General features: G+C 39.7%; 1 protein-coding gene across 1 annotated transcript in view; it reads right to left on the reverse strand.

Annotated features, from left to right (window-relative positions):
• Positions 1 to 26122, reverse strand: part of Miga1 (mitoguardin 1) — a 65163-nt gene that overhangs the window by 18885 nt on the left and 20156 nt on the right. Inside the window, exon 8 of the mRNA XM_042683718.1 lies at positions 1343 to 1443. Coding sequence (XP_042539652.1) covers positions 1343 to 1443 — 101 coding nt within the window. The remainder of the gene's footprint in view (positions 1 to 1342; positions 1444 to 26122) is intronic.

A 26122-nucleotide genomic window follows, 5' to 3' on the forward strand; every position in this document is an offset into this window, starting at 1 on the left:
GTACTAAGGTTTGAACTCAGGGTTTAGGTACTATCCTTTAGTTTTTCCACTCAAGACTGGCACTCTACTTCTTGAGTGAGCTACGTAGCCCACTTTGGCTATTTGCCATGAATTTTTCTGCCCAGGCTGGTTTCAAACCACAATCCTCAAACTTCAGCCTCTTGAGGTAATTAGGATTTACAGGCATGAGTCACCAGAACCTGGCTTAAATTGTTACAAGTAGAAAAAAAACTTATAAAGAAATGACCTCTTTGCAAGCCACATCTTTTGGTAAAGAACTTAAATCTCAACTGAAGACAAATTATACAGAGATTTGCAATTCTGTAATCACCACTGTGATACATTGGCATATTTATATCTAGCCTTTCTCCTCTGCTTATAGAGTTGCACAACATAGCATATGGGTTTCCTTTTACAAAATTTAAATCAAAACTCTATTGTAGCCAGGCAACGGTGGCTCATACCTGTAATCCTAGCTTCTCAGGGGGCTGAGATTTGAGGATCATGATTCAAAGCCAGCCTGGGCAGTAAAGTCCATGAAACACTTATCTCTAATTAACTGCCAGAAAACAAGAAGTGGTGCTGTGGCTTAAAGTGGCAAAGTACTAGCCTTGGACAAAAAGAGCTCAGGGACAGCACCCAGGCATTGAGTTCAAGCCCCATGATGGACAAAAACAAAACAAAAAACCTCTACGTACTTTCTCATTACTGTTCCTATGCCAGTAAGCTCATTAGAAAGATGATTATGTTTATGTTTCAAATTGTAGATGTCTGTAATTTGGCATTAAACGATTCTTTTTTCATTATTATTATTAAAATGACACAGTGAGCAAAACTATTCTTTTTTCATTACTATTAAAAGGACACAGTGAGCATTACTATATGTAAAATCCTTGAACCTGATTATGTCCGTGGAACCATTTAGAAGTATGATTTGTTGACTAAAGAATCTGAACATTTTTACTTCCTAATATAAGCTAAAACTGCTTTATGATAAAACTTTATATGCTTCATCAAAATCTACAAACTATGAAAGTACCTGTCGAGTACAAGCTTTCTCCTAAAAGAGACTCCTGTGAGCGCATATATTCATCTTTGAATCATGATAGCATTAGATAAATAAATAGCAACTGGGTGGATAGCAGCAATCACTTGTAATCCCAACACTCAGGAGGCTGAGGTAGTATAATCAGAAGTTCAAGGCCAACCTGGGCTACATTACAAGAATATGACTCCAAAAAAGAGAAATTTTTATAAAAATGAATGACAACTCAACTGGTTTATAGCAAATCACACTCTCATACTAAAAACGAAGAGCTCTGTACAGACATTCACCTCTTACCTCTGCTGCGGAAACAAAGGAATCAGTTGACTCCACGCTCAAAGAGTCACGTAGGCCAAAGTCATCCACATTCCCCTTCATTGTGGCATCTGATTCTTTATCTTAAAAGTAAAAAAGGTGGGAAGTTCAGGAACTGATCTCTACAATGTTTTACTCCCTACAGGTTATTTCTTCCCAGTATTTATTTAGACAGCTAGGCTCTAAAAGGAAAACAATAATATACCAACAGGCTATAACCTGACAGTTTTCTCCAAGTGCATCCATTGTTCTGCTAAGAAAATACTGCTATGTAAGAAAGCACAGAAATTAAACTTCATTTTAGAGTAGAAGGGCTCTTGAGTATATTTTAATCACCAACATTATTTTGGTTACATGGTGAAATCACTATATAACAAAACTCTTCTATAACAGAGCAATTCATTTGGAAATGGTCTTGTCCAAATTGGGAGTTCTGGAAGGTTCATTCATATAAGCTGAATTATTAACCTTAAATATCTGGTAAATCACGTGTAGTTAGCTGATCTTTGAAACAATAAAAAGTTATCTGTGAGTTCATCAAGCTTTAAGGCCTACTTTTAAAACGCTAAACACCTAACAAAGATCAGATCTAGGTACTTGATACTCATTCCACTTACTAAATAAAGGGCTAACTATAACTGACTTGGTGATTTTAAAGGGTTGATAAAGCTTAACTACTCTGGAAATTATTTACCTGACTATACCAAGACAGGCTACTCATGAGCAGTATACATCATTCTGAATGCGGGTAGGAAAATCTTCATATGCTATCAGAAAAGTAGCTTGTAACATATTTTCAAATACTCTATATATTTGATTATATTGTATTATATGACTGATATATATCCAGATTATCACAGCTATGTAATATATATAGGTACATATATATATATATATATATATATATATATGTATATATATCTTTTTTTCGGATTCTCAATGTATTAAATCTGTCAAAACACTTTATCTTCTTTAAAAAGGAACCAGAAATTTCACTGGCTTTCATTTATCCCAGTTTTGATTCCATTAGCAAAATTCAGTATCTTTATAAGGAATTTTACAAGTTCTAAAGATGCTATGGACCAGAAAATACTATGTGTAACTACAGGGAAGTAAAGTGATTTTTTTAAAAAATGGAAACACACATTAGTTAAAATTCAACCATTGCACAATCATAGTCCAAGTTCTAGCTAGCAGAAGTAAAAATAACTCACAATTGATAGAAAATTCACTCATAATGCATGTCAAAATCAATGACATACACAGCATATTTTTCCTACTTTATTTTTGGCAACACTAGATTCTATATTTTAACTATTTACTTTCTAAGTTTAAATTATAATTTTTTTTTAGGTCCGGTCATAGAGCCTGAACTCTGGGCCTGGGCGCTGTCCCTCAGCTCTTCAGCTCAAGGCTAGCACTCTACCACTTGAGCCACAGCACCACTTCCGGCTCTTTTCTTTTTGCTCATGTGGTGCTGAGGAATCAAACCCAGGGCCTCAAGCATGCAAGGCAAGCGCTCTACCACTGAGCCACCTTCCCAGCCCCTAAATTATAATTTTTTATGATGCTAATCTCAATCTTTTGATTTTTTCCTTTTTATTAGCATAAATTAATTATACAAAGGAGGTCTCATTACACACACACACACACACACACACAAACACATTGCCAGTCCTGATGCTTGAACTCTCAGGCCTGGACACTGTCCTTGCGCTTCTTTTGCTCAAGACTAGCACTCTACCACTTGAACCATAGTGCCACTTCTGTTTTTTTTCTGTTTATGTGGTACTGAGTAATAGAACCCAGGGCATGCTGGGCATGCATGCTAGGCAAGCACTCTACCACTAAACCACATTCCCAGCCCTTTGTGCCACTTTTATCTCTGATTAATCAGCAAAAAGAAATAGAGGTTGTAGAGTGCCAGCCTTCAGTGGAATAGAAAGTAAGAGTGAATGTAACCCTAGCTTCTCAGGATGCTGAGATCTGAAGATTGCAGTTTAAAGTTGGTCTGAGCAGGAAAAGCTAAGAGACTCTTATCTCCAATAAACAACTCAGAAGAAGCCAGAAGTGATACTTTAGCTCAAGTGCTAGAGTACTAAGCCTTGAGCAAAAGACACTCAGGGACACTGACCAGGCCTTAATTCTAGCCCCAGGACTGGCAAAAATAAAAAAAGAGGAAAGTGGAGCTAGAAAGGTGGCTCAGTGGTAGAGTGCTTTCCTTGCATGCATGAGGCCCTGGGTTCGAATTCCTCAGCACCACATAAGCAGAAAAAGCCAGAAGTGGCACTGTGGCTCAAGTGGTAGAGCGCTAGCCTTGAGCTGAAGAGCTGAGGGACAGCCCCCAGGCCCAGAGTTCAGGCCCCACAAAAAAAAAAGAAAAGAAAAAAAATGTTTTTCTTGTTGAACTTGGGTCTCTGGGTTAACATGATGATGTATAGTTCCATTTATTTCCTGCAGATGACATAAATTTATTCTTCTCCATGGCTGAACAATAGTACATTGAATATATATATGTGCTATGTTTTCTTTATCCAATTATCAATTGTTGGACACCTAGAAAGGTTCCATATCTTGGCTATTATAAATAGTGCTGCTATATACATGGATGTGCAAGTCTCTCTCTCATGTAATGAATGGGCCTGTAAGTCTATAAGTAAACCCTGTAGGTGGTATGCAAGTGGTTACAAATGAATGAACTGAAGTATAATACACTCTATGGAGAGCTTAAATAGTATAACTCTTTAGAAAGATGAAGTCAACGCTCAACAAAATAAGTATCAAGAAATGAGTACTTGCAAGAGAGGAGGTGGGATGAAGGGAGAGGAGTAGATGAATGAAGTGGGGAAAGAGGGAGAATGCAGTTAAGAATTCATTTTATAGAGCACAAAATTAAGAAAAATATGGCAAGAGCCGGATGGAAGAGCCATAATAACAAAGACAGCATGGTACTGGCACAAAAACAGACCTGAAGACCAATGGAACAGAATAGAAGATCCAGATATAAATCCACAGGCCTACAGCCAGCTGATATTCGACAAAGGAGCCAAAGACTTACAATGGAAGAAACACAGCCTCTTCAACCACTGGTGCTGGGAAAACTGGGCGGCCACATGCAGGAAACTAAAAGTGGACCCCAGCCTATCACCATGCACCAACTTCAACTCAAAATGGATTAAAGACCTTAACATCAAACCTGATTCTCTGAAACTACTGCAGGACAGAGTAGGAGAGACACTTGAGCTTATAGGCACAGAAAGGAACATCCTGAACAGAGTCCCAGGGTCACAACAAATTGGAGAGAGACTTGACAAATGTGACTACCTTAAAATACAAGGTTTCTGCACAGCTAAAGCTACAGTAACCAAGCTAGAAAGACAACCAACTAACTGGGAAAAAATATTTACCAGCAATATATCAGACAAGGGATTAATATCCACTATCTACAGGGAACTCAACAAACTAATCCCTCCCAAACCTAACAAACCAATTATTAAATGGGCAAGGGAACTAAAGAGAAACTTCTCAGATGAAGAGATAAAAATGGCAAAGAAACACATGAGGAAATGTTCACCATCCCTGGTTGTGAAGGAATTGCAAATAAAGACAACCCTGAGATACCACCTTACCCCAGTCAGAATGGCCCACATCTTCAAGTCAGCCAATGACAAATGCTGGAGGGGATGGGGAGAAAGAGGAACCCTACTACACTGCTGGTGGGAATGTACACTTATACAACCACTTTGGAAAGCAGTCTGGAGGGTCCTCAGAAAACTAAATATTGGCCTCCCTTATGACCCAGTCATACCACTTCTAGCCATCTATCCTGAACATCAGGAACCAATATACAAGGACACATGCACCTCCATGTTTATTGCAGCACTGTTCACAATAGCCAGGATATGGAAACAACCCAGATGTCCCACCACAGATGAATGGATCCAAAAATTGTGGTATCTATACACAATGGAATATTGTGCAGCCATTAGAAATGACAAAATAATGGCATTTGCAGGGAAATGGATGGAGCTAGAAGAAATCATGTTGAGCAAGATAAGCCAAGAGCAAAGAAACAAACGGTACATGGTCTACCTGATAAGTGGATGTTAAATCCAAAATGTCAGGTGATACGACATAATTAACAGGACTTAAGAAACAAAGGACTTCCACTCATCTGGTTGAATCACTACTAAATAACCCCATGCTGCTGATCACGTGTATAGTATATATGTGTACACCGGAGAGGAACCAGGAAGACGACACAGAACTAGAGGGAATCGGGGAAAAACATAGAATAGCGGGACCCATCAGCTAGCTGCACTGGACATTGACCAAAATGAACTAAGCAACTCAATGGCAGCAATGGGAAGGAGGGAACAAGTGGGAAAAAGGGAACAGCTGATGCTATACAAAACAAAAGAAATGTACATATCACCCAAAGTGGAAGAAATAACTCTATGGCAAAGCTCATAGAACTCATAAATGTTATAGACCATGATAGACGATTTGCTCCAGGAAAGTTAGAATGTGTTGGTGACTTTAACTGAGCATCACTATCCCACAATACTGTGAAATTTGGGAAATTATGTAACCACTTAATTACAATAAAAAAAATTGAAAAAAAGATGCATTGTATACATCAAGTGTTTTGTTAAATGGCAAAAAAGGATTAAATATTTATCCTAAAAAATTAAGAACAGTGACGGAAGGGGTGGGCTGGGGGGATGGATGAGAATGTTGAAAGGGGTAACATTGGTCAAAACACACTGTATTCATAAACTGCTTTGTTGAATGGCAGCTCCTTTGTACAACTACTTAAAGATAAGAAAATATTTTAAAGAGAGAAATCATAGTAAAATTTCGCTATGCCACAGTAATTTCAAAGTAGGATTAAATTTACAGCCCATTACTCTTAGTTCCATATGACTTTTGCTATTTTCAGAATGGAACACAGACATTTATCTTTGTCACTTTCCCTTTCTGACATTACCCAGAAGCTGTTAAAAGTCTGTTTTACTTCAATCAACAGTAACCAGCCATTCAATGTCATCCAACTCAGCTACCAGGCTGTACTTTACTTAAAAATAAATAAATGAAACTAGCACAGAGAAATAACTCAATAGCAGAGGAACCGGATACTTATTAAATCCATCTCCATAAACTAGAGAGTATACCTCTCACCTCAGTTATTGTTATGACTCCTAGAGTAGTAGCTTAATAATAAGAAGAACATAATACATTTATTTTTAGATAAATCAGTGAAAAGTAAAAAAAAAAAAATCTTTCAAAATCCCAAATGAATTGTTCATATACCTCTACAATAGCTAGGTACCAGCGACTCACGCCTATACTCTTAGGCAAGAGGCTGTGCAGGAGGCTCAGTTCAAATCCAGCTCAGGCAGAAAAGTCTGTGAGACTCTTATCTCCACTAAACTATCAAAAAAGCCAGAAGTGGAGCTGTGGCTCAAGTAGTAGAGCACTAGTATTCAGCAAAAGAAGCTCAGGGACAGAGCCCAGGCACTGAATTCAAAAGTTCAAGCCCCAGGCCTAGCACACACACACACAAATAAAACAAAACAACAATAAAACCTTAAAATACTCTTTCTATGAAGTACCAACTCTTTTTGTTTTGTTTTGTGTTTCTGAGACAAGGACTTCTTGTGTAGCACAGGCTGGCCTCAACTTCCTTATACTTTTACCTCCAAATGCTGAGATTATAGGCATGTGCCTCCACACCCACTTTAAAAAATATCAATTCTGAATTGTAGTACTGAAAGACAAGGAACACATGAAAATCAAAACCTTCATCTTAGTCAATATTTGAAGAAACTAATTACTAATTTTTTTTTTTGTGCTGGTACTAGGGCTTGAACTCAGAGCCTAGGCACTGTCCCTTCTTTTATTTGTTCAGGGCTGTCATTCTACCACTTGAACAACAGTTCTACTTCCAGCTTTTTTTGTGCTAAATTGGAGATAAAGAAGTTCATGGAAGCTGGGTGCCAGTGGCTCACTCCTGTAATGGTAGCTACTCTGGAGTCTGAGATCTAAGGATCATGGTTCAAAGCCAGCCCAGGCAGGAAAGTCTGTGAGACTCTTATCTCCAATTAATCACCAGAAAACTGGAAGTGGTGCTGTGGCTCAAGTGGTAGAGTACTTACTTGCCTTGAGCTGAAGAGCCAAGGGATAGCGCCCAGGCCTAGAGTTTAAGCCCCACGACCAACCAAAAAAAAAAAGCTCATGGACTTACAACCTTGATCTTTAGATGAGCCTTCTGAGTAGCTAGGATAACAGGCATGCGCCACCAGGTTATTTAATTTTTTTTTTTGGTCCGGTCGTGGGGCCTGAACTCTGGGCCTGGGCACTGTCCCTCAGCTCTTCAGATCAAGGCTAGTGCTCTACCACTTGAGCCACAGCGCCACTTCCGGCTTTTTTCTTTTTGCTTATGTGGTGCTGAGGAATCGAATCCAGGGCTTCATGCATGCAAGGCAAGCACTCTACCACTGAGCCACCTTCCCAGCCCCCTATTTAATTTTTCTTAATGAGAAAGAGTATTAAGATCATAATGAGATGACGTTATATACTTCCACAATGACTAAATGGGGGAAAAGACATTTTAAGTTTTACTGCAATGGAAACACTTAATACTCCACTAGTAGAAACATCCAATTGGGTCAGGCACTGGTGGCTCATACCTGTAATCTTAGCTACTCAGGAGGCTGAGATCTGAGGATCATGGTTCAAAGCTATCCCAAGCAGGAAAGTCTGTGAGACTCTTACCTCCAATAAAACTACTCAGAAAAAGCCAGAAGTGGTGCTGTGGCTCAAGTGGCAGAGTGCTAGCCTTGAGCACAAAGAGGCTCAGGCATTGCGCCCAAGCCCTGAGTTCAAACTCCAGGACCAGCAAAAAAAAAAAAGGAAAGAAAAGACATATCCAATTTATAGAACTTAAAAAAAAATGTTTTGTGTGTATGTGCCAGTACTAAGGCTTGCACTCAGGGCCTTGTGCTCTTGCTTGACTTTTTTGCTCAAAGCTGGAGTTCTATCACTTGAGCCACACTTCCAATTTTAGTGGGGTTTTTTTTGTTGTTATTGTTGTTGTTTTTGTTCATGGGGCTTGAACACTAGGCCTGGGCACTGTCCCTCAGCTCTTCAGCTCAAGGCTAGCGCTTTACCACTTGAGCCACAGTACCACTTCCAGTTTTCTGGTAGTTAATTGGAGATAAGACCTCTCACGGCCATTCCTGCCTGGGCAGGCTTTGAACTGCAATCCTGAAATCTCAGCCTCCTGAGTAGTTGGATTACAGGCATGTGTCACTGGCATCCAGCTTAGTTTTTTGTTGTTGTTGTGTTGTTTGTTTTTGCCAGTTAATTGGAAATAAGAGTCTCACTGATCTATCTGCCTGAGATGGCTTCAAATCTCTCTCTTCAGAGCTCAACTTCCTGAGTAGCCATGACTACAGACATGAGCCACTGATGCAGGGCAGGCAGAAGAATTTTGGAAAGCTTAGCAATCATGCAACAATCTTTCAGACTGTACTCTAGCATTTCTACCCTTGGACATTTTTTTGTATGTATGCCAGTCCTGGGTTTTGAATTCAGGGCCTCATTGCTGTCCCTGAGCTTTGCTCAAGGCTAGTGCCACAACACCACTTTGGTTTTTTTGGTGGTTAACTGACGTTAAGAGCCTCATGGACTTTCCTGCCCGGGATGTCTTTGAAATGTGATCCTCATATCTCAGTCTCCTGAGTAGCTAGGATTATAGGTGTGAGCCAGTGGCATCCAACTTACCCTTGGACATTTTATAGAAATGCTTATCTGCATAAGAATGTTCATAAGAGTACAATGTTTATGGGGCTGGGAAGGTAGCTTAGTGGTAGAGTGCTTGCCTAACATGCATGAAGTCCTGGGTTCGATTCCTCAGCACCACATAAACAGAAAAAGCCAGAAATGGAGCTGTGGTTCAAGTGATAGAGTGCTAGCCTTGAGCAAAAGAAGCTCAGGGACAGTGCTCATACCCTGAGTTCAAGCTTCAGGACAGGCCAAAAAAAAAAAAAAAAAAACAGCAGGACAAAAAATAAAGCCAAAGTGATCATATATCTTGGCCCCCAAAGCTGACAGAAGAAAGGATCATTAAAGGTGGAGTGAAAGAGAGGCAACAAAAGAAAAACTTTCTGTGTTTCAACCCTGGCAAAGAGGCTATAGGTTGTTACTAGACAAGCGTTTTATTGTGTGAATGAGGAAGCATCTACAATGAAGCTAGGTTCAACAATCAAAAGACCTGATAAGTCTATTAAGTGTAACAGCAAAGTGAAAACAATTTATCTGCAACTAAAGGCAGTAGTCATAGTATATCTTACCAAGCAAATCCCCATCATAATCTTTATTCTCCTAGCTACCAACTTTTTACTATCTAGTGGCTGGTTGAGAACAGTTAATTTAGAATATTTATCTGTCTACCTATCTGTCACAGGTATACCACACCACACCTACTTCAAATGGGGATGTTTAGGGGAAGAAAAACAAATACCTTCAAGGAGAAGATATGGAAATTATGCTTACTATATAAGGGCAACTACTAGCCTGGTGTGAAAGGCAGCCTCCTAATGGAGCATGTCTGCACTTAAGAGATTAAGGCAGGAGTGTGACTTTGAGACAAACCTGTACAACACAATGAGTTCCAGGTCAGCCTGAACAACTCGCAAGAACCACTCCTCTCATATTCACACAAAAAGCTCAATAATGGCTGGGAATGTAGCTCAGTGATATAGTACCTGCCTGGCATGCTCAAGAAACTATGCACTTTCCTTCAAGGGTTTAAAAAGCAAGACAGAAAATAAAGTCATGTTGATTATATATTATATACCCCACAAAGTTGATAGCAGAAAGGATTGTTAAAGGTAGAGTGAAAGAGGAATTAAATCCTTAAAACCACAAGAAAATAAAAAAACAAAATACTCCATAAAATACTGCAATTAACATACTGCTTTTCAGTAGAGTAGCTTTGTTGGATGGTTGGTTGGCCATCTTTTAAAGTAAGTCAATCAAAAGACTTTTTCAACTTTTTTAAACCTATCTCAATCACCCAATAACTTTTAAAACACTCATGCAGTGTCGTAAACAATGTCCTTCGTTGGAAGAGCAACAAAACTGTAATATTTATTTTTAACTAAATTGTCATAAGTTTCAGGCCAAAAATGTGACTGGATTCAAGTCTTTCTCCCTTTCTCATAACCTCATAATTCACATATTACTTAAGTTATTTCCAAAGAAGGATTTGTTTTAAAAGTTTTTTGTTGTCTTTTTTTTTTTTAAGAAAAACTGGAAGACATTTCAGACTTGGACCTTGAAACCTCAGGCCTGGCTCCATTTCCTTTGACCAAGCGAAGTAGGTTTTCTGTGTCTCACTTTTGCTGTCTCAAAGCACATTCTATTTTTTGTCACATAGACAGCATCAAGTCTATTTTAACCTCAACTGACTCTAGTGGAGATTCCAAAGATGCCACTGTTCTTTTAAAACCCAGGCTGTCCACTGCAGATTTTATAACACGGGCAAGAAGAGGGAGTCTGCCAAACGTCTCAATGTCAGCTGACTTGTATGTTGGTGACTATTCGCCAGATGACTTTTACCAGCTTAAATAAGATTTGGAATCTTGTCTTTCTTATGGTTTTATTCAAAAAGGAAAAGTTTCTGCTGCCAACAAGTATTATACAGTCTACTATAATTTTTCAAATAAGCAAGAGTCTAGAAAACTACTGCTGCTTTGTGCATTTTATATAACAACCTGCCAATCTACAGTGTGCTTTTCTGATTGTTTTTTCAATGCCAGAACAAAACTGAACTTTTAAAAAGTGAACACAATTTCATAAAGTGAAATATGTTCTTGATTTTCCCCTCAATGTGCATCAACATTGCCAAGCGCAGCAATGAGATCCACTAGAACAAGAGAGAACTAAAAGGTTGCTGTGTTTTTACTACACAGTTTGCCTCTGTTAAAAGATTAACAGGCGTGCATAAGCAGTCTGCCCCTGACACTACGCAAAAGAGACCGCAATGACAGCTGTGGCTGGCTTTTCTTATTTGTGAAAACTTTCATGCACCATGACTGCTAACACAACAACTGTGATTCCCAACTGAGAAATACCACTGCCAGTCACACTGAGGAGGAAATAGAAAGAGGCCACTCACATTTTAGATGGCCATCACAAATAGCATTATATTTTTTTTCTTTTGCCAGTACTGGGGCTTGAACTCAGGGTCTGGGCACTGTCCCTGAGCTTCTTTGGCTCAAGGCTAGCACTCTACTTGAGTCACAGCACCACTTCTAGCTTTTTCTGTTTATGTGGTACTGAGGAAATCGAACCAAGGGCTTCACACATGCTATGGAAGCATTCTACTACTAAGCCATGTTCCCAGCCTTTCTTTTCTTCCTTTTTTTTTTTTTTGTCAGCCGTGGGGCTTATACTCTGGGCCTGGACGCTGTTTCTCAGCTCTTCAGCTAGCACTCTACCAGTTGAGCCATAATGCCACTTCCAGTTTTCTGGTGGTTTATTGGAGATAAGAGTCTCATGGACCTTCCTGCCCAGCCTGGCTTTGAACTGCAATCCTCAGATCTCAGTCTCCTGAGTGGCTAGGATTACAGGCATGAGCCACCAGCATGAAGCTCTTTTCTTTTTTAAAGAAGGAAGCAGTGACTGGGACAACAAGTATGACTGGGTTTCAGTTATGGAGACTTTTATAGGAACCTTAGGTACTATTATTTACATAATATCCCACATATGGCCCCTGGCTAAAGGGACAAGTATAAGTTACAAAAAGGCTTTTATGACCTCATGAAATCTAGGACATAGAAACCTAGGCTGTGAAAACATAACTTGAATTAAAAGAGGCAAGGGCAAGCATCAAGAATTCTTCTTGTTGGGGGACTGGGAAGGTGGCTCAGTGGTAGAGTGCTTGCCTTGCATGTATGAGGCCCTGGGTTCGATTCCCCAGCACCACATAAACAAAAAGAAAAAAAAAAAGCCAGAAGTGGCGCTGTGGCTCAAGTGGTAGAGTGCTAGCCTTGAGCTGAAGAGCGGAGGGACAGCGCCCAGGCCCAGAGTTCAGGCCCTACGACCGGACCCCCCCCCCAAAAAAAAAGAATTCCTCTTGTTGGTAGAGCGCTAATCTTGAGCTGAAGAGATGAGGGACAGCACCTAGGCCCAGAGTTCAGGCCCCACGACGACCGAACCAAAAAAAAAAAAAAGAATTCCTCTTGTTTCTGGGATCCCAGACCTCTCATCGTCTTCCTTGAACCTATGTGACCTGAATAAATAGGAGCAGTTAGGTTCCATTCTGTGGCATTATTATGTCCTTTAAAATTAAGGACAAAAAAAATCACATGGTATCTTATAAATACATTAGAAGCAATAGCAAGAAAGGAAAAAAAAACCACTTGTGTCCCTATCTTGGGGTTCATTTTGCTTAACTTCATCTTATCTGCTCATATACATAGCTTTTGACCTTTTCTGCATTGCTTTGTATGTTCCTCCCCCATGGTATAAGCCCTGTTTTCACTGTATTTGGTGTCAGTATAATTTGGGGAGGGGAAGGGAAAAAACAAAATGCTTCAACAGGGATGCAGGTGGACCCATTGTAACAATGAGATGTACAAGACAGTATGTTGAAAAACAAACTTTACAATTTAGGGATGGGGGGTGGGAGAGTGTGGTTGTGGAGGTGGGAGGAAAGGGATGGTAGGGAAAAATCAAAGGAGGAGGCAACAATGCTTGATTAGAAATGTACTCATTACCTTGCTCATGTAACTGTAACCCCTCTGTACAGTATTTTCACAATAAAAAACATAAAAAAATTAAGACTGTGAGGGTTGGGAAGTTGGCTCAGTGCTAGAGTGCTTATCATGCATGCATGAGGCCCTGGGTTTGATTCCTCAGCACCACATAAGCAGAAAAAGCCGGAAGTGGCACTGTGGCTCAAGTGGTAGAGCGCTAGCCTTGAACTGAAGAGCTGAGGGACAGCACCCAGGCCCAGAGTTCAAGCCCCACCACCGACATTAAAAAAAAAAAATTTAAGACTATGAGCCTCAATATTCGATAGGAAATTACTAAGCCAAATTTCTCATGTTGTGCAATCAGCTCCCTGTATAGAGATCTGAGTATACAACTTAAGCCCAAAATTGATATCACTTCCTAAAAATAAACCCTCAGGGAGTTTGCCCTACCACAGTGACTCTGCAGGAAAGGAAGATGTCAACTCTGGGCTGACATTTGACACGAGATGATAGAGTGAGGTGCTTCTTCCTGCAGCCAACCTCATTCAAAATGTCCAACTGTTCTTTCTGGCTGCTTACCAAAAAAGAATAACACCTCTCTAGCGGTCAAGAGGTCCCACTTGAGAACATGACCTGCTCATTGCCAGAGAATTTGTGCAGTCAGTACTAGGCTGGAAAAAGCTCTGATTTTCCCTTAGAGGATGTCTTACTGACTCAAAACATACTTTTACAAAAAGGAACCACAAGAAAGATGGATGAAAACATTTAAATGTAGTGACGATGCTTTCATAGTCTCCTTGAAATATATAAATTTGTGACGAAATAATCTTTAAGGTACAAAGTAAGACCCTTCCCAGTTTATCTATGATTCTCCTACATATACTGTATTGGAACATACCCAACAACTTATTGTTTGAACCCCTTCTATTCTATGCTAGAGCTATGCTGTTCCCTCTGCCATTTCTCAACTGTCTTCCTGCTGGGCTGACTGTCTTGTGTCACTGGTGTGAAGACTTCTCTTGCTACCCTGGGAAAAGCATAGTGTTTCCACAGACCTTTACAAATGCCTTACCAGGTACTTACTCCAATACATATGTAGTCATTTTTAATGCCTGGTAGACAATATACTCTAGTTGCTAAAAACAGCATCAGAATCTTTATTTTTGTCCCTCTACTGCCTTTACCATGTTGGGCATATATAAAGAAATTAAATGCTTGCCATATAAATATTCCGCATATATAAAGAAATTAAATGCTTGCCACATAAATATTCCATATCTAAGATTCTAGTTCACTCTGTTCAAAAAATAGATTATAAGGAGGCCTAATAACTGAAATATGCATAGTTTATAGCAATGCTTTTTAAGCTATAAAAATTCCTGGTTTATTTTTTAAGGTCTAAATTTGTTCCTACACATCAGTATAAAAGAATCCCTAAGTCTTTTACTTCAGCCAAAAAAACAACATTTATCAAACTTATGGCTTCAGAATTGCCTGCTAACACTGCATTTCCAAATACATACTGATCTGTACAAAAAACATAAGCACAGAAAATATGAAGTCCAATTAAAGGAAACTAGTTATAAAGTGTAGATTTATTAGCTTGTGTGTTATTCCTGTAAATCATTATCAATTAAATAATGGTCCCTAGAAACTATAAGCAAGCTAAATCTGTTGTTAATCAGGTTTATTTTTAAACTGGTATTGAATCCAGCAATTTGGTCCTACCCAAATAAGCTAACCAAAGAGGGTAAAACCATCCGGGGCTAGGGTCCAGTTCAGCACTTGTGTAGCATGCATAAGGACCCAGGTATGAGCCTTAGCATCATCAGAAAAAAAAATAAGATGTAATTCTTGAAGGTGTTGTACTTTTTTGGTAATGACATATGTACAATATAACAGAAATATTTATTCACAGTGATTAAAGAAGTCTCCTGTGTAAAGAATAAATCATTCCTTGATACTAGGTGTTAATCCCATTGGAGTGACTACTTAAAGCCTAATTGCTTAGCAAAATTATGCAAATTTCTGTTTATTGTGAGACATAAATACACGATTTTATTATATATTTTGTATGTATAAATTAGTTATTTTATAGCACAGATGTGTACATTATTACATTACTTTAAATCAAAATAATAAACATTTGTGAAGCCACCACCCATTTATACTCATTTAATTTTACCATAATGTTAGTTTGGGAACCCAGGGCCATGTACATGCCATATGAACATTACATTTCTGAGCTATATCCTCTGCCTGTTCTTTTTGAGAAAGGGTTTCACTATGTAGGCCAGGCTAGCTTTGAATGCTTGGCTTCTGCCCACTGAAATTACAAGCATGCTCTGCCATATTCATTTTTCAAAGCTTATAAATTATTTATCAAGGAAAAATAATGTTATCACCCAGAAAAACACTACCATATATTGCTTCTTACTTGATCATGACATTTGACCAATCAGACCAAAATGAACTTGAAGACAAGGACTATTTCATCTCAATTTCATCATACCTATGGCTCAGAGGAAACAGTTTTTTTTAAATAAGTTTTTTATTGTGAAAATACTGTACAGAGGGCTTACAATTACATGAGCAAGGTAATGAGTACATTTCTTATCAAGCATTGTTGCCTCCTCCTTTGTTTTCAAAAAATGCTTGCAAATTGATTTTTAAGCCTTAGCAATTCTCATGTGACTCTCTGTGATTAATACTCCTTTACCTTACCAAACAAGTTCACAAGGGCTGTTAACATTCAAATGCAAAAAAATCAACACTGTAGCCCTGGTGATTCAAGTCTATAATGCGAGCTACTCAGGAGGCTGAGATCTGGAACTCTCAGAGTCTTACTTCCAAATAACCAACAAAAAGTGGAAAGAAGAGGAAGTGGTGCTGCGGCTCCAGTGGTAGAGCGCTTGCCTTGAGCTGAAGAGCTGAGGGACAGCGCCCAGGCCCAGAGGTCAAGCCCCACGGCAGACCAAAAAAAAAAAAAAAACAGTAGAAAGAGGAAACTTATCTCAAATGTTAGCACCAGGCATGAACAAAAAGTTGAGTGAAGGAGCCAGGCCCTGGGCTCACGCCCCAGTACTGGTACCAAAAAACAAAAACAAAAACAAAAAAACACAACGAAACACAACAATAATACTTTAGATATCAGAAACAATATAAAATTGTAAATTTTAAAGAGCTATAATTTGAAACAAGGAAATTATATTCAACCCAGGGAAACTGACACATAAGACATTTATGGAAAAAAATTACAAAGCATCATAAAGGATATAAACAAAGAGCTAAATAAAGAACCACATTATGCTCCTAACTAGACAAGTTAAGGTTAGCTGGGTGCCATGGCTCATTCCTGTAATCCTAGCCACTCAGAAGGCTGAGTTCTGAGGATTGTGTTTTGAAATCAGTCCAGGCAAAGTCCATGGGACTCCTATCTCCAATTAACCACCAAATAGTCAAAAAAGTGGAGTTGTGGTCAAATGGTATAGCACTAGCCCTGAGCTCAGGGACAGTGTCCAGGCCCTGAGTTTAAATCCTAACACCAGCACAAAGAAATACATTAATAAATATTAATTATTTTAAGTAATTATACAAAGGGGTTACCATTTAACGAGTTAGTTTATAAGTACAATGCACCTGTTTATTATTATTAATTTTGTTATTGTGAAAATATCGTACAGAGGGGTTACAATTACATGAGCAAGGTAATGAGTACATTTCTATTTTTTTTTTTTTTTTTTTTTGGGTCCGGTTATAGGGCCTGAACTCTGGGCTTGGGCGCTGTCCCTCAGCTCTTCAGCTCAAGGCTAGCACTCTACCACTTGAGCCACAGTGCTTCTTCTGATTTTCTGGTGGTTTATTGGAAATAAGAGTTTCACCAACTTTCTTGCCTGGGCTGGCTTTGAATCACAATCCTCAGATCTCAGCTTCCTGAGAAGTTATGATTACAGGTATGAGCCAACGGTGCCCAGCTACATACAGTTTTAATATGTTCTAATGAAATAATTATTTTTTCATTTTCTTAAATTTTATTAATACTTAAAATTTTTATTGTTATTATAAAGGTGTACAAAGGGGTCACAGTTACATAAGTCAGGTAACTGGCAATGTCACTCCTTTTTGGACATTGTTACCCTTGTTTCTATTATTTTTTGTTCTGTTGCTTGAACTCAGGACCTGGGTGCTGTCTCCAAGATTCTTTTTTTGCTCAAGGCTAGTATTATACCACTTGAACCACAGCTCAATTTCTGCTTTTTGTTAGTTTATTGGAAAGAAGAGTATGATAGACCTTTCTGCCTGGGCTGGTTTTGAACTGCAATCCTCAAATCTGAGCTTCCTGAGTGGCTAGGATTATAGGTGTGATGCACCAGTGCCTGGCCAAGAAATTAGTTTTGATTAAATTTCTACATCACTAAAAATACAGTTCTATACTTAATAGTAAACTTAAGGTATAACACTAATTTACTTAATCTTACTGCAGAAAATCTTAAGTGCTAAAATCTTACCTATCCAACTATCTACAATATAGCTATCATTCAACTATTACTTAATGGTCCTCTTAAGCAAAAATGTACCTAAGAATCACATGCTAAACCATGAAAAAGTTTTTCTTTCAGTACGTGTGTTGTTTAAATGCTTCAGAAGTTGCTGGGAGTGGTGTCCCAAGCTAATTACTCCCAAGAGTAGATTGGGGGGGGTGTGGCGGGGGGGGGGGGGGGAGGGAGGGGGAGGTGCTGTCACCTGAGACCCTATCTCAACTAATAAACCTGGGTGTAGTAGTGGTAGTATATTGCTGTCATCCCAGCTATGTGGAAAGTACAAATTGAAGATCAGGGCCCAGGATAGCATGGGTATAAACTTGAGGACTTACTCAAACAACTAAAGCAAAAAGAACTTGGTTTGGGTTGGAAAGTTGGCTCAGTAGTAGAGTGCTTGCCTTGTATACATGAGGCCCTTGGTTCGATTCCTCAGTACCACATAAGCAAAAAGAAAAAAGCCAGAAGTGGTGCTGTAGGCTCAAGTGGTAGAGCGCTAACCTTGAGCTGAAGAGCTGAGGGACAGCGCCCAGGCCCAGAGTTCAAGCCCCATGACTGACCAAAAAAAAAAAAAACTTGGTTTATGACCCAAGTGGCAGAGAGCCTTTCCAACAAGCACAAGGCCCTTAGTTAATACCCCAACATCAATAACAAAAAATAGATGGAAGGATGATTTTTTTTTTAAGCCCAAGTTGATCTCAAATTCTCAATGCTCCTTCAAGTGCTGACGTAATAGGCATATACCACCACGAATGGCTGCAAGGTGATTCTGATAAGCATCTTGCTAAGATCCACATATCTATTTATGTCTATATGCCATTGATGCATGGAAAAGAACAACAACAAAAAAAAACGAATAAGTTTTTGGCCTATGAAGAGTTTAAGATCCTGTGTGAAAGACTGGCTATGCAAAGAAATAATTATAATGTACTGTGGAAAGTAATCAATGCATTTGAAGAAGCATAACTTTCCCCCATTGTTATACAGTTATTTCACAGAAGAATTCCACTCTCTCTGAAAAGCTAGAGGTGTTTCCATTTTAAAGGGCTTCTTCCACCTATTCAACTGCTCCTCTTTCTGGGATGAGTAACTAAAATGTCATTAAACAAACAGAGGACAATAAGATAAAATCATTCATTGCAAGGCTTTAGGTGTGCACAAATTCTCTCTCTTAGCCTTGAGAGAGGTTGGCAAAGCCATATTTTTGTGCTGGGTCTCACTCTCCTGAGCTGAAGGGTGTGTTGCCAGGGACAGGAAGGCACTTACATCCCTCAACAGCTGGCTGCCTAAATGTGCTAGGAATTGGCTCTGCATTCCCACCCCCTCTCCAGAATGTCACCTCCTTCGGAGAGACAGCTTTGCTATGTAACCCAAACTCTTGATTCTCCAGCTTCTGCCTCCCAATGAGTAAGATTATGAGCATGAGCCACCACATCTAGTTCGCTAGATTTGTTTTATATGAAGTTGTAGGAAGCCTTACCACATTATCCAAAAAGTTATATTAATAAAAGGTGTTGTTTTTTTAAGTTAATAATATTTTAGCCAAGCCTAGCGGCTCAAGCAAGTAATCTTAGCTAATTGGGAGGCAAAGATCAGGGACTCAGTTCCACGCCAGCATGGGCATCTCAACCAATGACTGGACAATAGTAATTCATGCCTGCATCTCAAAAGATGCAAGGAGTGTGAACGGAAAGATTGTAGTCTAGGCTGCATTAAAGACCCTATCTCAAAAATAATCAACACAGCCGGGTGCCGGTGGCTGACGCCTGTAATCCTAGCTACTCAGGAGGCTGAGATCTGAGGATTGTGGTTCAAAGCCAGCCAGGGCAGGAAAGTCCATGAGACTCTTATCTCCAATAAGCCACTCAGAAAACTGGAAGTGGCACAGTGGCTCAAGTGGTAGAGCACTCTCCTTGAGCTTAAGAGCTGAGGGACAGCGTTCAGACCCAGAGTTCAAGCCCCATGACCGACAAAAAAAGAAAAAATAATAAAAAACCAACACAAGAAAGGATTGGCAGAATGGTTTAAGTGCTAGAGTGCTTGCTAAGCAAATACAAGGCCCTGATTTCAAACCCCAGTGCCACCAAAAAAAATTAAAAAGTGAGTACTATTTAAAAATTTTTAATCAAATTTTTTAATTGCTGAAATGTGCAGTGGAAGATCATCAGCAGAGAAATGGAAAAAGGAAACCAAAGGAAATTTATTAAAACCTCGGACATTATTATAAAGTCTATTAAACCCAAGCAAAATAAAATGAGGCTTCAAAGAGTGTACAGTTATGTAACTGTAACTCCCTGCTCATCACCTTTTCAATTAAAAAACAAAGAAGAGGGCTGGGAAGGTGGCTCATTTACAGAGTGCTTGCCTTGCATGCCTGAGGTCCTGGGTTCGATTCCACATAAACAGCAAAAGCTGGAAGTGGCACTGTGGCATAAATGGTAGAGAGCTAGCCTTGAGCTAAAGAACTGAAGGACAGTGTTCAGACCCAGAATTCAGGCCCCACAACTGACCAAAAAAAAAAAAAGATTATACAGGAAGCCTGCACTATAGAGGAAGGTTTGACAGAATTTACTGAGAAAATGATGTACTAGCTAGAGGGACATATTCAATATCTTTTTTTTTTTTCTTTTGGTCAGTCATGGGGCTTGAACCCAGGACTGGGCACTGTCCCTGAGCTTTTTTTTTTTTTTTTTGAGTCCGGTCGTGGGGCCTGAACTCTGGGCCTGGGCGCTATCCCTCAGTTCTTCAGCTCAAGGCTAGTGCTCTACCGCTTGAGCCACAACACCACTTCCGGCTTTTTTCTTTTTGCTTATGTGGTGCTGAGGAATCGAACCCAGGGCCTCAGGCATGCAAGGCAAGCGCTCTACCACTAAGCCATCTTCCCAGCCCTCCCTGAGCTTTTTTGCTCAAGGCTAGTGCTCTACTACTTTTCTGGTGGTTAAATGGAGATAAAAGTTTCACAGACTTTCCCGCCCCAGGTAGTTTTGAACAGTGATCCTCAGATCTCAGCCTCCTGATTAGTTAGGATTACAGGTATGAGTCACTGGCACTGGGTTTCAATAACATCCTTTGTTTTTTCCTATTCATCACAATATCAAAGAAACCAAAGCTACTTCAAAACTGATGACTTTTCTTTTGCCCATCCTTATTCTCTCAACATGTTTGTTTGGCTGGCATTCTACACTGTGAGCCAGCTCCCCCTCCCCCGCCCCCCCCCCTCCCCCCCCCCCTGTCCCCAGACTAACTTTTGGCCAGTCACTTTGGAAAGGAAGTCTTATGACTTCTCTGCCAAGGCTAACTGTGAACATCATTCCTTTAAGCCATTGTTAGCCTCCTGCGTAGCTAGGATTACAGACACGAGTCACTGAACACCGAAGCCTCCTTAGATGGCATTTTTTTTCTAACACAAAAGTAGATTTAAGAGTATCTTTTTTTTTTCTTTCGTAAATGAATCAAACATTTTCTGAGACCAGAAAAAACTGATGTTTTCTGGAGTATATGAACATTATCCAGTATCATATAAAACAAACTGAGTATGTTAAAGCCACCTACCTGAAAACATGCAGTTTTAAAAATCAACTTAGGAGCCTACACAAAAAAAATCAACTTAGGAAAGGCCTCTTTAAACTAGAATATAATTATGATAATATTATAATATATTATAATTATGATAATACATAAATAAAAAGTGACTATGAACTGCCTATGTTAAATACAATATGCATTATCTGATTTAATCTTCATAACTAAAGTTTACCTAATATAGCCCTACAACACAGAAATGAAAAAACCAAATCTAAGAAAAGTCAAGGCTTGACAGTAAATGGTGCTAGTAAAATTGGTTAACCACCTAGATCCTTATATATCACCCTGCACCAGAATCAACTCCAAATGGATCAAAGACCTTGGAGTCAAAGCAGACACCCTGAAAATATTACAGGACAGAATAGGAGAAACCCTAGGTCTCCTTGGCATAGGCCAAAATTTTCTTAATAGAGACCCAGAAACACAACAAATCAAAGAAAGGTTGGACAAATGGGATTGCATGAAGTTGCAGAGCTTCTGCATGGCAAAGGACATAGCTAGCAAGATCAATAGAAAGCCCACAGATTGGGAAAAGATCTTCACTAGCCACACAACAGATAAGGGTCTCATATCTAAAATATACTTAGAACTCAAAAAATTAAATCTCCCAACAACAAATCCTCAAAGAAACAACTGCCCGATAAATAAGTAGGCTAAAGAGTTAAAGAGCAACTTCTCTGAAGAGGAAATAAGAATGGCCAATAGGGGCTGGGAAGGTGGCTCAATGGTAGAGTGCTTGCCTTGCATGCATGAGGCCCTGGGTTCGATTCCTCAGCACCACATAAGCAGAAAAAGCTGGAACTGGCACTGTGGCTCAAGTGGGTAGAGCACTAGCCTTGAGCTGAAGAGCTCAGGGACAGCGCCCAATCCCAGAATTCAGGCCCATGACCAGCAAAAATAATAATAATAATAATAATAATGTACAATAGACACATGAAGAAATGTTCAACCTCTCTAGCCATAAAAGAAATACAAATCAAACCCACATTGAGATGCCACTTCACCCCAGTTAGAATGGCTATAATCAAGAACCCTAATAACAACAGATGCTGGAGGGGATGTGGCCAGAAGGGAACCCTAATGCATTGTTGGTGGGAGTATAAACTTGTTCAACTCCACATAGAGCTCCCTATGACCCAGCAATCCCAATTTTGGGCATTTACACAAATGATCACAAACAAGACCAGACAAAAGCTACCAGCACAACTATGTTTATAGTAGCACTATTTACCATAGCAAAGATATGGAACCAACCCAGATGCCCTTCAGTAGATGAATGGATCAAGAAAATGTGGTATATATACACAATGGAATTCTATGCCTCCATCAGAAAGAATGATATTGCCCCATTTGTTAGGAATTGAAAAGACTTGGAAAAAATTATATTAAGTGAAGTAAGCCAGGGCCAAAGATACATAGGTCCCATGGTTTCCCTTATTTGCAATAACTAGTATATGTCTGAGACAAGCAGAAAAGGTCAGATAAGATGATGTTAGGGGGGCTGGGAAGGTGGCTCAGTGGTAGAGTCCTTGCCTAGCATACATGAAGCCCTGGGTAATAAGCAGAAAAAGCCAGAAGTGACACTGTGGGTAGAGCGCTAGCCTTGAGCTGAAGAGCTGAGGGACAGCACCCAGGCCCAGAGTTCAGGCCCATGACCAAAAAAAAAAAGATGATGATGTTAGGCGAAATGAACCCCAAGATAGGGACACAAGCGGTTTTTACTTCCTTGCTATCGTTTCTAACTTATTTATAAGGTATCATGTACAAATTGTTTAAATAGGGATACAGATTGACCCATTGCAACAATGAGATGTACAAGACACTTTACAATTTAGGTGGGTGTGGGGGGTGTAGCTGAGGAGGTGGGAGGGAAGGGATGGTAGGGGAAAAACAAAGGAAGAAGCTACAATGCCGTAACTGTAACCCCTCTGTACAGTATTTTCACAATAAAAAACTTATATAAAAATTATATATATAGTAATGATAGCCAGGTTTGATGGTGTGTGCCTGAAATGTAATCCTAAATATTCAGGAGGTAGAGACTGAAAGGAAAGCTCCAGGTCAGCAAGGGCAAAAAGTTCATTAGACTCCTATCTCAATAAATAAAAGCTGGAAATGCTAGAGGATGCCAATAATCTCAGCTACAGGGGAAACATAAATAGGAGGACTACAGTCCAGTCTAGCCAGTTTATGAACGCAGGACCCTATTTGAAAAATAACTAAAGCAAAAAGCATTGGAGGCATGGCTCAAGTAATAAAGCACCTGGCTACAAGTGCAAGGCTCTGAATTCTGAGTTCAAACCCCAGCCACCAAAAAAAGTACAAGAACAAAGTTAATAAAATTACAATTTGATACGATTTTCTGAAAAAGAGACTACATATAAATATAATACTTCTGGATGCTACTAGCTACACAGTTATGGAAATCTACACTAATGTTATTTCAAGTCTTCTGTGCATAACCTTCATGTTCTTTCTTACTCTGATTTACAGCAACAGGTGTACACAAGACGTGCCAGAAAAAGTGGTGACCTAAATTTAACCAGAGCTAGCTACACACAGCACAGAATGGCATTTATGAGTCAGTCTACTTTGTAGATAAAATGTACTGCCCCCTAGTGATCATACACCACATTTAACACAAACCCTGCTCATAAGTAATAAAGGAAAATGCTACTACATGGTTAGAGCACTAACTGAAATGTTCACTTGTTTATAAGAGTCTAACTCCTGTAAGAGGAATAGAATGAATAACTACTGTTAAAGCTAGGAGGAAGTTTTTGGTGCCTATGAGCTTAAAAGTATATCCCATAGTGGCTAAGGAAAGTCCATAGCAGAGTAAAAAATGAATTACACCATCTCTGCCCTCTAGGATAAAGAAAAATGGGCACATTTTAATGTGCCCACATGTTAATGCCCACACTTGGGGCATTAACATGGCTTCCTCAATCCAGGAAGTAACCTGAGGATAATTAGGAAATATTAGATCAGAAGTTGGCAGACTTTCCTGGAAAATTCCTTTCCTACAGTTCCAAACAGTATAATAGCTGCATAATAAATGTAATAGTTGGGATCTGTAATGTCTTAAAGGCCCAGGTATTAATAAAGCCTTGATCTTTTTAGCTTGGTTCTATAAGGAGATGGTGGAAACTTGGTGGGACCTAGTGGGAAGGTTTAGGTCATAAGGAGTATACCTCAAGGAAATGGTGGGACCCACCCTTCTCTTCTTTCTCTTCTCTTTGTTTCTGTGCTGCCACAAAGTAAGAGATTCCTATACCTCCCACTCTTGCCATGATGTACTGTCTTGTCATAGGCCTAAAGTGACAAACCAATCAATACCAGACTGAAACCTATGAGCCAAAATAAACCTTTCCTATTTTTTGTTTTTTTTTCAGTTGTGGGGCTTGAACTCTGGGCCTGGGCGCTGTCCTCAGCTCTCCAGTTCAAGGCTAGCGCTGTACCACATGAGCTGCGGCCCTACTTCCGGTTTTCTGGTAGTTTATTGGAGAGTCTCACAGACTTTCCTGCCCAGGCTGGCTTTGAACCTTGATCCTCAGATTTCAGCCTCCTGAGGAGCTAGGATTACAGGTGTGAGCCACTGATGACCAGCTAAACCTTTCCTATTTTTTATGTTTACTGACTGAGATATTTTACTACAATAATGAGGATTGAGGTTTAAAGCCAACCTTAGCAGACAAATCTGTAAGATTCTTGTTTGTTTTTTCTTTGGAGGCGGGGGGTCTGGTCGTGGTGCCTGAACTTTGGGCCTGGGCGCTGTCCCTCAGCTCTTCAGCTCAAGGCTAGTGCTCTACCACCTGAGCCACAACACCACTTCCAGCTTTTTTCTTTTTTGCTTAGGTGGTACTGAGGAATCAAACCCAGGGCCTCATGCATGCAAGGCAAGCACTCTACCACTGAACCACCTTCCCAGCCCAAATCTGCAAGATTCTTTTTTGTTTGTTTGTTTTTTTTGGGGTCCGGTCCTGGGGCCTGAACTCTGGGCCTGGGTGCTGTCCCTCAGCTCTTCAGCTCAAGGCTAGCACTCTACCACTTGAGCCACAGCGCCACTTTCAGCTTTTTTCTTTTTGCTTATGTGGTGCTGAGGAATCGAACCCAGGGCCTCGGGCATGCAAGGCAAGTGCTCTATCACTGAGCCATCTTCCCAGCCCCAAATCTGCAAGATTCTTATCTCCAATTAATCATCAAAAAACCAGAAGTGGAGTTTTGGCTCAAGTGGTAAATGTCTGCCTTGAGCAAAAAAAGCCAAGAAAGGTCTTTAGGACCTAAGTTCAAGCACCAGTACCAGAAGAACAACAACAAAAACTTTTTTTTTTAAAGACAATATTGTAAAATATTTTAAAGATTATCAATTGTAAGTAAAGAAATAACAGCACAAAAAAAAATCATTGTATAAAGAAATCACAAAAAGAAATCATTGTATAAAGCTGAGCACCCATGACTCACACCTGTAATCCTAGCTAATCAGGAAGCTGAGATTTAAGGATCACAATTTGAAGCCAGCCTGGACAGGTAAGTCCATGAGGGTCTTACCTTCAATTAATCACAGAAAATGCCAAAGCGGTGCTGTGGCTCAAGTGGTAGAGTGCTATCCTTTTGCAAAAAGGAGGTCTGGGACAGCACCTAGGCCCTGAGTTCAAGCCCCAGGAAGAGCACAAAAGAAAAAAAATTGCATGAATTCCCATGAACATAAAAGACAAGATAACTTACAGACTATTGACAAAGAATGGCTATGAGGAAAAGCAAGCCAGACTAAAAGGTAGTGACAGCCAAGTGTCTGTGGCTCACTCCTGTAATACTAGCTACTCAGAAGGCTGAAATCTGAGGATTTTGGTTCAAAGCCAGCCTGAGCA

Source organism: Dipodomys spectabilis, unplaced genomic scaffold (genome assembly GCF_019054845.1).
Source record: "Dipodomys spectabilis isolate Male_0828 unplaced genomic scaffold, ASM1905484v1 ptg000002l, whole genome shotgun sequence".
NCBI lineage: Eukaryota > Metazoa > Chordata > Mammalia > Rodentia > Heteromyidae > Dipodomys > Dipodomys spectabilis.